The 14,723-nt window shown below is 40.3% G+C and overlaps 1 protein-coding gene across 1 annotated transcript in view; it reads right to left on the bottom strand.

The window, feature by feature from the left end:
- Positions 1–14,723, bottom strand: part of LOC121689549 (retinal guanylyl cyclase 2-like) — a 30,722-nt gene that overhangs the window by 7,330 nt on the left and 8,669 nt on the right. Inside the window, exons 6-9 of the mRNA XM_042069413.1 lie at positions 10,315–10,434; positions 9,765–9,848; positions 9,308–9,484; positions 112–268 (exon numbers count right to left, since the gene is read on the bottom strand). Of these exons, the coding sequence (XP_041925347.1) occupies positions 112–268; positions 9,308–9,484; positions 9,765–9,848; positions 10,315–10,434 (538 nt within the window). The remainder of the gene's footprint in view (positions 1–111; positions 269–9,307; positions 9,485–9,764; positions 9,849–10,314; positions 10,435–14,723) is intronic.

Here is a 14,723-nt window from a genome sequence, read left to right on the forward strand (position 1 = left end):
TGATGGGAGTTTTTTTCTGGAAAACCCATTTAATTTAACCTTGTAGGCTTATTGGTGTACCAGGTAAGTGTGTGTGCGCGTGAGTGCGTGCGCGTTTTATGTGTGGCTCACCGGTAGGGTTGGTGTCTTCTATGCTGACACCCTGGGCCTCCATGATGCTGGCGTAGCCGTACTCGGTCACCTTCAGGACAAAGCGGCCATCCACCACACAGTTGCGAGACTTAAGCCTCCCGTGAGTGATCCCACGCCAATGCAGATACCTCATCCCCTTTGAGGAGACCCCAAAATAGAGAGAGAGAAACAGAGTGAGAAATTTCAAATTGAGCAAGATCACACCTTTTATTACTGCTTTGAATCATTTATCTGTATCTCAGAAATTATTGTCCTACATTGTTTTTGCATTGCCCAATCAAATAAAACATACTCTTGGCCCCGAGTTTGGCAGCGTATTTTGACATCAGTGCATGCACACTGTGGACAAAGCGAGTCAGATGCACAAAGTGGGCAGAGTCAAACCTAGGTTAATTAGGGGTCCAAGCAGCGAAGCTGCGGGAACCCTGAACTGGAGTGCATCACTTCAATATCTGACAAAAGGACCCTGAACAAACTGATCAACATTTTGGACAATGACTGTCATCCACTTAACAGCACTATTAAAAAGCAAAAGAGCTTGATCAGCTGGAGACTTCGCTCATTGCCTTGCACAACAGACAAACTGAGGAAGTCAATTGTTCCCAGGGCCATTGAACTGTTCAATGCTTCACTTAAGGGAAGAGGAGAGATAGACTTCTCCGCATAATCTGTCTGCCTCTCCACCCTCTCCATGTTTGTGTACTGTCTGTCCACTAGACACTTTTTACCACTGTCTTACTGCTTCACTGTTTGCGTGCTATATTAGCACATATGCATAACCCCTCCCTCCATCCCACAGCTGGATTGTGGCCACACTTATACACTTAATACTTAATGCTTTATAATCAATACTAGTATAATAGTATAATGGCTGTAACCCTATTACGTCAACCCATTCTTGCACTGATATAGTTTTTATATATTACCTTGCCTACTCTCTAATATGTCAATAGTCATCTCACGACTCGACTACTGACAGGTCTCCCAGCCTGCGCAGAGAAACCACTTCAGATGATCCAGAACGCGGCGGCGCGCCTGGTCTACAACCAACCCAAAAGGGCACATGTTACCCCGCTGCTCATCCAGCTACACTGGCTACCTATGGCGACCCGCATCAAATTCAAGGCTCTAACGCTTGCCTATAAAGTAGTCTCCGGTTCTGCTCCCACCTACTTGAATGCCCTCATACAGACATACGCTACCTCCAGACCGCTGCGCTCCTCAGACGAACGACGTCTAGCTCTACCACCAGTACGCTCAGGCCAATCCAAACTTTTCTCATCTGTTGTTCCTCGTTGGTGGAACACACTGCCAGTTCCTACAAGGGCAGGGACATCCCTCTCCATTTTCAAAAAACTCCTGAAGACCCAGCTCTTTAGAGAACATCTCCTCTCATAGCAACACTTACAACAAGTCTTGCTGATCCTAGCACTCACCAGCCGTCTTAAACTGACACGTAACTGTTAAAAACAGCACTCACTGATGCACTTATTATGACCGCCGCGCAGCAAAGCGGCGGTCATATAGGTTTAGTCAGATTTTTTTTTTTTTCAAATTTCCGTCAAGGATTCCCGGGACACTGAAAGACCGGGGTAGACGAAACTTGGTGGGCATGTAACCCCATATGGATAGCATGGAACCATCGTTTTTCGTTTTGATCTGTAGCCCCCCCGCTGGACTGCACCCCCCGAAAGGAGGGTAGGGCAGACACAGTTTTCTGTGAATATCTCAAGAACCGTAAGGTTTAGGAGGACCATTTTTTTTTGTATGTTGATCTCAAGGGGCCATGTCAACCCATTCCATAACCACTCATTTCATGTATAGCGCCACCTAGTTAAACACAAAAAAGTAAAAATGAGGTGTTGTAATCGCAGGTATCTGTGACCTAACATAGTAAAAACTGCATGAAATTGGAAGTGTAGGATCATTATGACACCCTCTGAATGCACGCCAAGTTTCGTGGAATTCCGTTCATGGAGGGCCACACAATAAATAATTTATGTTACTATACACCAACTGGCCTGTAGGTGGCCGGAGACAGTTTTCTGTGAATATCTCGAGAACCGTAGGGCCTAGGAGGTCCACCTTTTTTTTTGTATGTTGGTCTTAAGGGGGCATGTCAACCCATCCCATTACCACTTATTTCATGTATAGCGCCACATAGTTAAAAATTAAAAAGCAAAATATTAGGTGGTTAAAAAATTAGGTTTTCATCACAATATCTCTGGCTGACATGGTCAAAACTGCACGAAATTGAAAGTGTAGGATCATTATGACACCCTCCGAATGCATGCCAAGTTTTGTGAACTTTCGTTCATGGGGGGCCTTACAATGAAATAATTTATGTGTACATTTAGTGACCGTACACCAACAAGGATTCCCGGGACACTGAAAGACCGGGGTACACGAAACTTGGTGGGCATGTAACCCCACATGGATAGCATGGAACCATCGTTTTTCGTTTTGATCTGTAGACCCCCCCCCCCCCCCCGCTGTACAGGACCCCCCGAAAGGAGGGTAGGGCAGACACAGTTTTCTGTGAATATCTTGAGAACCGTAGGGCCTAGGATGACCAATTTTTTTCGTATGTTTGCCTCCAGGGGTCATGTTAACCCATTCCATGTGCACACATGTGCATAAACAGTAATCATACGCACACACATACATTCACAGTAATCATACGTATGACACATACTCACACAGTAGACATATGTACGCATGCATGCACATGCACAAACACACATACGCAGGCAAACACACAAACAAGCACGCACACACACACACATACACCCACACACATAAACATAAACGTGTACACGCACACATGCACACAATTCAAGAATTTCTCAGAATTATGAACAGGCAAGATAGGGGTGGGGTTGTATAAAATTAATTTTACATGTGAAATCTATGAACTAATCATGTTTTGGTACTTGTTGTCTAGCAGATACCAGTGAGAATTGAGTGTGGATAATGCAATTTAGTGAGACAGATTTATTTTTGTGGAAAAAATGTGCTGGACTGGGCGGTGGTCATATTTTGTACCGCTCTGCGGTACATCTAGTTCTTACTGTACTCTTACTGCTCTTACTGTACTTACTGTTTTTTAAATTGGCCTAAAATTGTTGAGATTTGCTCTAAAACTTAAACTGTTTATCATGTTGTTAGTCGCTTTGGCTAAAAAGGCGTCAGCCAAATGTAATGTAATGTAATGTAATGTAATGTAATATGTCCATATTTATATTATGCTGATCTCTAGACTTTATTCTTGCACTGTTGGACTTACTCATTTGCACCATCACCATGACACTCACTCTCACAGAGCACCTAACCTTACTATGCACAGAGAATCACAGGCTCAGTCCCTGCCTGTAAGCGCCTCATGCTTAATCACCCCTAAGCACACTATGTGGATACTGTTTTAGACTTTATTTAGATTTAGTGTTATTTAGTATAATTTGTATTTTATTTTAGTATATTCTTTATCTTCTACTGTCCTCCTGTTTTTTATATTATATACTTTTGTTACTTTTTCTGCTGTTGGTGAATGTTGTGTGTGATGGCTTAGCTCCCTTTTTTCTCAAGGTAATAAATACCTCATTAGAAACAGGTATATTTCCAACTGCTTTTAAAACCGCTGTTGTGAAACCTTTACTTAAAAAGTCAAATCTTGACCATACCAATCTGAGCAACTACAGGCCTATATCAAATCTATCGTTTTTGAGCAAAGTACTTGAAAAAGTTGTTTGTAATCAGTTAAATACCTTCCTCAACGAAAACAGTATCCTTGAAAAATTCCAATCAGGTTTTAGATCAAATCACAGCACAGAAACGGCTCTAGTAAAAATAGTCAATGATCTCAGACTAGCTACCGACTCAAACAAAGTCTCAATCCTTATTCTTCTGGATTTGAGTGCGGCATTTGACACCATTGATCATAGCATCCTAATTCACCGCCTTGCGAAGTGGGTGGGTCTCTCTGATAATGCTCTAAACTGGTTTCAAACCTACATTACTGGCAGAGATTTTTATATCAGTCTAGGAGATCATGTATCTGAAAAACAAGACTTGCCTTTTGGTGTGGCCCAGGGGAGCTGCCTTGGTCCCCTGCTATTTTCTCTATATATGCTTCCATTGGGAAACGTCATAAGTCAACATAATGTAAACTTCCACAGCTACGCAGATGATACCCAATTGTATCTTTCTGTGGAGCCAACTAACCCAGATGGCCTTTGCTCCCTCACTGCATGCCTAACCTCCATTAATCAGTGGATGAGCAAAAACTTTTTGAAACTAAATGATGACAAAACAGAGGTACTTCTGGTTGGACCAAAACTAAAGCGAGATATTATTCTTAGTAATCTGGGGAACTTGGCACACCAGGTCAAACCAAAAGTAACAAGCCTCGGTGTCATCTTAGATGCAGAGTTAAGTTTTAAGCCCCATATCAGTAAAGTTACTCAGACAGCCTATTTCCACTTGAGAAACATTGCCAAAGTGCGGCCCTTTTTAACTCAACAAAATGCAGAAAAACTAATTCACGCCTTTATCACTAGCAGGTTAGACTACTGCAATGCACTTTTCACTGGTCTTCCCAAAAAACATCTAAAGAAATTGGCACTCATACAGAACTCTGCGGCTAGACTTTTAACTAAGACTAAGAAGAGAGAACACATCACCCCTGTGTTGGCTGAACTGCACTGGCTCCCTATTTCCTATAGAATTGATTTTAAGGTTATGTTAATTACTTACAAAGCTCTGAATGGCATAGCACCTTCATATATCTCTGAGCTTATAATATCTTATCAACCACAAAGGAAACTTAGATCATCCAATTCTAATCTTTTAATCGTACCCAAAGTGCTCCACAAACAAAGTGGAGAAGCTGCGTTTATCCATTATGCCCCCAAACTATGGAACACCCTGCCTCTGTACATCAAGCAGGCGAGTTCAGTAAATATTTTTAAAAAAGATCTGAAAACATACCTGTACAGGAAAGCTTTTAGTTAACTCATCTTATCCTGTAGACTACATTTTCAGATTATTCTACATCTGCTACTATTGGAGGGCGCAGCCAGCCAGAAGCAGATGGGCTCCCCCTATTAAGTCAGGTTCTGCTCAAGGTTTCTTCCTGGAATATGGGAGTTTTTCCTTGCCACAGTTGCCATATGGCGTGCTTGTGGGGGGTAAGAGGGTTAAGGCTGCCAGTCTTATGACGTCATTTTCTATATTTTTGATATGTTGCTGAGTATATCATAAACAGCAAAGAAAAGTGATTGATAATGACTGACTGACTATTATTGTGTTACATGCTTCAAATGTAAAGCACTTTGAGCTGCATTCTGTGTATGAAAGGTGCTATACAAATAAAGCTTTATTATTATTATTATGTCTGTATGCTATGAGACCTTGAATTTCCCCAATAAAGTATCTATCTATCTATCTATCTATCTATCTATCTATCTATCTATCTATCTATTGTTTTTGTTCTGATTATTCTTCCCTATTATTAGGGGTCCAAGCAGAAAAGCTGCGGGAAGCCTATTGTGTTTGTTCTGATTATTCCTCCTTCTCGTTATTTTTCCGCAGCAGAAGAGTATCTGCAGCCAAAACCTTAATCAGTCCCTCCAGGATTTCGCGAGGATTTTTTGAGATTGTTGCGATCTAAAATGCCTGATTTCGCGAGAACTTTTCTAAAAAATTGCGATGGAAGTTGCGGTGTTTTTAGCTGTTTGTTGCGAAGAAATTGCGGGAGGAAGTGAAAATTGCAAAAATAGTAGCGATTTTTTTTTTTATTATTATTTTTTAATTAAGGGCAATTAAGGTTAGTAAGACGAAAATCACACTGATTATCTTGATGCTGATTATCTTAAAAGGGGTAAGTAAAGGTAAATAGTAAGGGTTACAGAAAATCAAGGCCTACTTTATTTGTGTAAATACTTTGACTGGGGTAATTCACAAAGCAGTATAACCTTTCGTAGAACTGTCCAAAAAAGACAGCCCCCTAAAAAGATGGCATCATGTCATGTTTCAATACATTCATATATGTTGTAATTCATATTAAGTTCATATATTTGTAATAATTCATATTCTGTGACTTGCATAATTACTAATAGCCAACTAAGTATCTAGTAATTTTATATTGATTTAAACTATTAGACTACACTTTTCTTTAATGTTATTACATTGGTGGTGTGTAGGACGTGAGAGTAGCGTAGCCTAATTACATTTCTAAGTGGATTGGAAGGCTTGCATCTCACTGTGTTCGGCTATGAGTGGAAATAACTTTTTGCATAGTGCATTACGATATGTGGATGGAATTCGGGATGTTTCTATGTCATTAGTTAAAATAAATGTTAAAAAATAACTCGAATGAAAGCATTCTTGGATCACAGAAAAGGTAAATGTCTTGCAATGTTATTAATTTCTATGATTTTGGTAGCACTACACAACTGAGCCCACAAGCTAGCAAACATGACACAAGCTAAAAGACATCTCCAGGTGTAAACGTTTGCCAATGGTTTGCATACTGTAGCCTACTCAAATGTCAGTAAAAGTAGGCCTTAATTAACTTACTTTCATAGCCTAGGTAGGTTAGCAACACCAGGTTGAGAGATGTGCAAGTAAAGCAGATCATTAACGCCTTCTATTTATTGTCATTAAAACTGCAGAGGAGTGAACATAGGGCAGTCTCTGGTGTCTGCAGAAGTGAGTGTGGCATCTGACTTAATATTGGTCAAATTTGACTTAAGATTGGTCAAATTTGCGAAAAAGTTGCGGTGTTTGGACAAAATTGCGAGGTCGCCCAGAATTCACGAGGATTTGCTGAATTTGCGTTAATCGCAACATCGCGAATTCCTGGAGGGACTGCTTAATAGGTCCAGACACCAAACTTTCACCATAGGTCCCAAATTAGTGCATGATCTCACAAAACAGAAATTACCCATTTCAGTCTATAGGGAGCACTGTACGTTTTTGTTCATATCTCAAGAACCGTATGGGATTTTTGAATGTTCCTTCAGAGCTCCTGCTCAGTGAACTGGCCACGACCATTTCCGTCATGGAGCTTTCCAGCCATTTTCAAAAAACTCCTAAGTGAAACTAATCTATCTCCTCCTAAACCGTTTATCTGATTCTCACAACATTTTGTACACATCATCTACAGAGCAATTTTCCGATTTTTGATTTGTCGCTTGGTTTTTAAAGTTACGCGTCAACCAACTTTTGGGGCATGGCCTATAATTATTATATTTATTCTATCTTATCTTGCATAGGGCCAATCCTATTCAATTCCTATTGAGGTACACCTCATCAAAACAACATTCTTTGGATGCACACTGATGTTTGTAAAATTCCATCCATAGGGGGCGCTACAACTGCCACATATCTAATGAACTGTTTGACACAATTTGGCACATGTATACCTGGTGTGATTTCATGACATCATCTGCCACTTGACTCACTTTCCAAAATGGCCAATGGCCATTACAGTTGTCATTATAGAGCTTAACAGTCTCGCCCCTCCTCCGAGAGAGCTAAGTTTCCCATTCATTTCTCCAATCGACGTCTGGAAAAATAGTGTTTTAGACCCATGCCATGGGCAAACCAGCTACAACGTGACTCATAATCATACAACATATAATTTCGAGCAAAAAAAACTCGAAGAACTGTTTGGCATAAAAAGGTGAAATTTGTCACACTCCTACTTTGTCCCATTTCCTCGACAATGACCTTCAACCTGCTTAAGGGCAGGATTTGCAATTTGCTTGGACTCCAATAATCACTGCTTGTGGTTATATTTATTTATCATTATTATTTTTCCACAGCAAACAGAAAACAGAAATTACCCATTACTGTCCATTGGGGGCACTATAATAAGCACATTTACGTTTTAGCTCATATCTCAGAGTTCCCGCATCCTGCATCCAATTCACCATTTGGCTACACTGTAGACATACATTGCCTTTTTTCCGTTTTCTAATTTGTCGCTCCGTTTCAAAGTTACGTATCAATCCACTTTTGGGGAGTGGTCTATAATGATTCTAATGCTTATACCATATCTTGTAAAGGTCCAATACTATTTTATGAAATTCTGTTCATTCTGCTAAAGGGCACTTCTTGCCATTTTGCTTGGACCCCGACAATTACCGATTGCGGTTATAATTAATAAAATATTTTGAAATACATAGGAAGATTGGTTTATTTGCATTAATTCATATTGGTCATGCATGGAAATACTAAATTAGGTCTACTATCTGTAATGGTTGGAAATAATGTAGCCAACTGACGTTGTCTATGTAGGCCTATTGGTTTTGTAGCCTTTCCGTTTCCCGTCAAGCAATAATTCATCCATATATTTGGAACTTGCAAAATGGGCAACCGATTGCACATTAGCCTATTAGTTATACCAGCAATATAGATAGATAGATAGATAGATAGATAGATAGATACTTTATTGATCCCCAAGGGGAAATTCAGGGAATATGGTGTGCTGCAAACAAAATCTACCTCTGGGTACAAATAAAGTAACTTGAACTTATCTTATATTGGAAACAGAGGGTGAGAATATAGGCTACTAATAGAGCGGGAGCATCAGCAAGCAGTAGCCTACAAGACCTACTGTTATTCTAATATTTTCATGAACTTGAACTGTCAGTTTGGTTAGATAGGCCTATTTAATTAACGATCATCACACATTAAATTGAGATTAGAGATTAGTTTGAATAATGACGTGAAACCTCTCTGAACTCCAAATATAAATTCAACACATTACTTTAATAATACAATGACATATTTATACTCTTTTGCCATGACGTGTAAATGATAAGCTATTTGCAGCCAATATCGCCTAGGTATTTTGGCTATAGCCTAGGATACTGTCCTGCTTAGTTTTTCACATACAGTAGTACAGCAGAATGTCCCATAGCTAAAGGGATGTTTGCATGTTTTTGCCTATAGACAGATCAGAATTTCAAGCTGATTGCATGTGATTGGTTTATTTAAATTCACTTCAACAGAGGTCTCACCCAGTACCAGCCTTGACGGACTTGTGTGTTTCTTTATTTTGTGTGTGTCTGTGTCTATGTGTGTGTGTTTGTGTATGCATGTAAGTACAGTGTCTGTGTGTGTTTGTATGAGTGTGTGTGTGTGTGTGTGGGTGTGGGGGTGGGGGTACCCGGATAAGGTCTAGCAGTAGGGAGCTCTTGAACATCCAGTCCAGTCTCATGTCTTCATTGGCTAAAAGGTCTTCCAGGCTGCCACGGCTGCAGTGCTCTGTCACCACAGCAAAGATACCCACATCCAGAAAGAGCCCAATGTACAGGTTGAGATTCTCATGTCTCATGTCCCGTAACTATGTAATAAAACAAACACACACACACAACCAGTCACACATGGGTTAGAATCATCCTTCATTACTTCCACCAAGGAGGTTGCTTTTGTTTCAGATTTTCTGTTTCAGCAATTCTGTTCTCAGTTAACAGGATAAAAAAAAGACCAGGCAAGTTTGAAAAGTTTGTGGTGGAAAGTTTGAGGATGGGCCAAGACAGAACCCTATTCCCAATTTTGGGGAAGATCCATATCACTTTCTTTATACATTTTTGATATGCCTCTGGTGTGGATTCTAGCATTACCTGGTTGATGAGGTTTGTCGTTTTCTGGGTGACAGAGGTCACCTGGTCTCCGTTGGAACATTTCTTTAGCCACACCCAGTCACCCTGGCAACAACATAACCACCATACAATTCAGAAGCCGAGGATTAGAATGTAAACATGTAATTGCTTAAAGGCAGAAAGTTGATATAAAATGGTTGGTACTAGAGTAAATGGCTGATAAATAGATAAAAGTTGATGTATAGATAATATCAAGTGGCAAGTACAACAAATGGGGGTCACTTAAACCACAGGCAGATAATCAATAGTAAATAGGTAGCAGTTGTGGTGAATAGATAGTAAATAGATAAGATGATAAATAGATCATTAATATCAATAGCAAGTGCAAACAGATGGGGTGGGAATAGAGGCATTGAGACCTGAGGTAGACAATCACAAACCATGTGCAAAAAGCATTGTGTGTGCATGTATGTGTATGTGTGTGTGTGTGTATGTGTATGTGTGGGTGGGTGGGTGTGTGTACTGTGCAAGATTGTGTGAGAATGCGTGTGTGCGTCCTTCAAAGGCTTACCTCATACATGGCGATGTTTGTTGAGTCAGGTGAAGTCTGTATGTAACTGCGGCCACAGACAGACCGATAAGGGGTTTTCACATCCACCAAGCTCTTCGTCATACTCTCTTCATTCATCTTCTGCAATGACCCCCCCCCCCACACACACACACACCCCCACATTCCCACTTGGGTTAGAAACATCTTTCATTACCTCCACCAATGAGATTATATTTTTGTTTCAGTTTATGTGTCTCTTTGTCTACATATTTGTTTATCTGTCTGTTTTTTTGCCTGTTTATTTTTCTGGAAGCGGGATTCCAAAAAAAAAAGTACCAGGCATGTTGCACAAAAACACACAAACACACACACACATAGACAAAGACCATGCATTATGTTATCACATACATATGCACAACCATAAAATCTACACATACACACACACACACACACACGTTCCTCCATTCAATCTTCTGCCTTTGCTGTCTCTCATATGGCGTACTTCTGTGAGTACACTTTCATGCATGTGTGCTAACTGGCAGAGTGCGTACAACAGAATAGTGTCATCTCATATCCAACACCAACACCAACTCAAACACCAACCAACACAACGGAAATGACGTTAGCAACATTTAAATATAACTTTATTTGTGTCCTCTATATGACAGTGACATGGTCGTACTGTGTCAAAACAATAACAGTTTATGTGTACAGTATGTCTTGCTTGTACCTCTGTAAAGTGTGTTTTCCACTGTTGCTGCTTAATATGTCTTGCTTGTACCTCTGTAAAGTGTGTATTCCACTGTTGCTGCTTAAGCTTTCTCAACTGTGTGTGGAGCAAGTGCTCCACCAGCCATCATGACCACATTCTACTGAGGCACCATTGAGAGCATCCTCTCCAGCTGTATCGCTGTGTGGGGCGGAAGCTGCACTGAATACAACAGGAAAGCCCTGCAGCGCATAGTGAACACAGCTGGAAGGATCATTGGTGCTTCACTCCCCTCCCTGAAGGACATTTACACCACCCACCTCACCCGCAAGGCGACCAAAATTGTGAGTGATGCAAGTCACCCCGCTCACAATCTGTTTGATCTACTGCCCTCTGGGAAGAGGTACAGAAGCCTGCGCTCCCGCACTACCAGACTCACCAACAGCTTCATACACCAAGCTGTAAGGATGCTGAACTCTCTCCCTCCTCTCCCCCCTCCACCCTCAGCTACATAACATCCTGGACTTTGGACCCACAATGGCCGCCTGCACTACTCCACTTGCACACTTGCACACTTGCACACTTGTACACTTTACAACTTGGTGTTGTTGTCCTGAAAACACAACACTTCTGCTGCTCTTACATAACTTGCACCACTATGCCACTTTCTTTATTACTTAGGTCAAACAGAACTACCCAAGCCTTTTATTGGCCTGACTTTGCACTAGTATTTTATTGACTGTCTATGCACAATTTCAACCAAATTTTGCTGCTCTTATTTTTTCATTATTATATGTGCCCTCTTATTTACTTATTTACTTACTTTTTTGTTTACTTGAATGTTATGTTTGTCTGTGGACTTAAATTGGAAAAATATGTCTTGTCTTCACCGTGGGATAGTGAGAAACGTAATTTCGATCTCTTTGTATGTCTGGAACATGTGAAGAAATTGACAATAAAGCTGACTTTGAAGATGGCGTCCGTTGAGGGCAAAAAGTGTCCAGCATTCCACACTCAGCTTTTTGACCGTTATGAGTGCACCATCCGGGGACTAGCAGTGCACTTTGTGTTGTTAGAATTTTCAGTGTGAACGCCCTCACACACTCAAATTAGGTATTGTAAGTGAAAAAAGTACGCCATTTGAGACACAGTGGTACAAATAAACACACAGATACACACATTCCTATTACACATAGACAATTACGTCTGTTCACATCCATGGATCATTTTGTGTCAAATCAGACAAAATCCAGGAAAATGGAAATCCAGGAAAACACTGACACCAATTTTCCTTAAAGTCTGTCTACACAATGTTTAAGTTCCATATGTAACCTGTAAAATAATGTTGTTCAATTCTATTGTTTTCATAGTCTTTTTGCCCCTGATTGTTTACACTCTCTAAAAGACCTTATCTTGGAGGCCATGTTTGGACATTCACATCTTAAAAAGTATTATTCCTAGCCTGACCAAACTTTGTACAATGGAAGACAAACATGTTCTCAGTAAGATTCAACCATTAAAAGTTTGTACCATAGTCTCATTGGTTTTATAGAAGTCCCTAGTTTCAGAAAAAAAACATGCAAAATAAGTGACATTGAGGGTTTCAAAATTAATTTGTCATATAATCATTTGTTAATGTTTAAAATGATTATTTTTGTAATATGAGAAGCGTTAATGCCTTGTAAAAGGAGCAAAATGTAATGCTATGTTTCACCTGAGGGGGAGCTAAAATCTATTGTTTATTTTTAAATGTTTATTTTGGTGTTCCTAAAACACCTGTAACTACATGCATGGATTCTGTGTGAATGGGACTAGGTGCAATATTGGTACTTTACACGCTAAATGTTCATTTACTTTATGAGCTATTTCCACATAGATTTTCATGGTCCTACTAGCTACCCCACATACCATTTCAGCTGCATGAAAATGACACAAAAACAGGCCTTGTTTTATCCTTATGGTCATTTGTTGTGGAGACTTCAAATTGTGTGAAAACATTAAAGGGAAACTTGGCAGGATTTCCCCCTCTGCTGGAGAAATTGTGCATTATGCTATTTCAAACTGTGGGAAAAGGTAACGGTAAAGCACATGGATTTGTTTACAAGCTAGCGAACTGTTAGCATAAGTTTGGCAGAACTATGTGGATGTTACAAGGTAAGAAACACGATTTAAAACGAGTTTCTTGTTTCTCACTTCTCTTTCCGGGACGGTAGTCTCCATGTTCCAAGGTTGGTTTTCCGCCTGGGGACGCTAGGCGCAGCGGGGAAAGTCACCATTTTCACCGGAACAGGTCATTTAACCATCCAAATGATTTCTAAATGGGTTTATTACGTTGAAATAGTTGCCAACTTCCCCTTTAATAAACTGATGTATTTGAAGAGGAAATAGTGACTGATGCCAATTATTATTATTTTTTTATTATTATAGGCCTACGGCTCTTCACAATGCAAGTAGAATGCTCCATTGACTTGAATGGGATTTCCGAAAGTTCTAGCGGTCATTATTTCTTGGGAAAGGACCTCTGAAAACAAGAATGACCGCTGTCAATGGCAACGGAGTTTGTGCTTGGAACTTCATTCAAAAGTGAAAGCAGACGGTTGATCAGCCGTGTTCTAAAGAATGTTTGATTCAAGTTCAGCGTGTGTTGCGAACTATTTGTTTCTCAGCAAAAGCCACGACGAAACGGTCCACATATCATGGAGTTTATTTTTTCGTTTTGGCAAGTAGGCTAGCCGTATAATAAGCGGGATAATGTATAGAACGCCGGTCATCATGGGAAAATAAGTCCCTTCAGGGCGAAAGAAGACCCCTCCGCTGGCGCGTCGGGTTCCGGTTCGCCCTGTCGAGACTTATTTTCCCCATAATGACCGGCGTTCTATACATTATCCTTTACTTATTACACGGCTCTTCATAGTGCTGCAGAATGCTCCATTCACTTGAATGGGCCTTCCCAACGTTCGGCGGTCTGCTAATTCTGAATAACAGACCGTTGCTAAGTAGGCTATAACAGACCGCTGTCAAGGAAAATGGGCTTTGTGCTTCTAAGTCAATTCTTTCATATCACTACGCAAGGATTGGAACTTCATTCAAAAGTGAAAGCAGACGGTTGATCAGCTGTGTTCTAAAGAATGTTTGATTCAAGTTCAGCGTGTGTTGTTGCGAACTATTTGTTTCTCAGCAAAAGCCATGATGAAACGGTAACAAATAGGCTATAGCCTAGGCTATGTAGGCTAAAGAGTCATATCGTGGGGAGTTTATTGTGTCGTTTTGGTAAGTAGCCGTATAATAAGCGTATTACCAGACCCCGACGCGCAGCGGAGGGGTCTTGTTCCGCCCTGAAGGGACCTATCTCCCGACAATGACCGGCGTTCTATACATTATCCCTTACCCTCAATATCTACTACAGACTTTAAATTGCTTACACATGCCTCTTATGAGTTGGTCTTCTACCAAAATTTGGGAAGGCTAGGGAAAATATTTGTCAATATAATAATAATAATAATAATAATAATAATAATAATACATTTATTTAAAGCACCTTTCATGATACAAGTCACTTCACAAACAAAAAGGTTGTTAAAATTATAGTCATTTCATAAAATGAAAATAAAAGTAAGAGTAAAAGTCAGTCACTCTATCCCAGGGTGCTGAGGATGCAATAGGCCTGGTGAGGAGGATCTCAGTGAGCGGGAAGGGGTGTAAACTTGGTCAGAGAGATAAT

Source organism: Alosa sapidissima, chromosome 18 (assembly GCF_018492685.1).
Source record: "Alosa sapidissima isolate fAloSap1 chromosome 18, fAloSap1.pri, whole genome shotgun sequence".
Lineage (NCBI taxonomy): Eukaryota > Metazoa > Chordata > Actinopteri > Clupeiformes > Clupeidae > Alosa > Alosa sapidissima.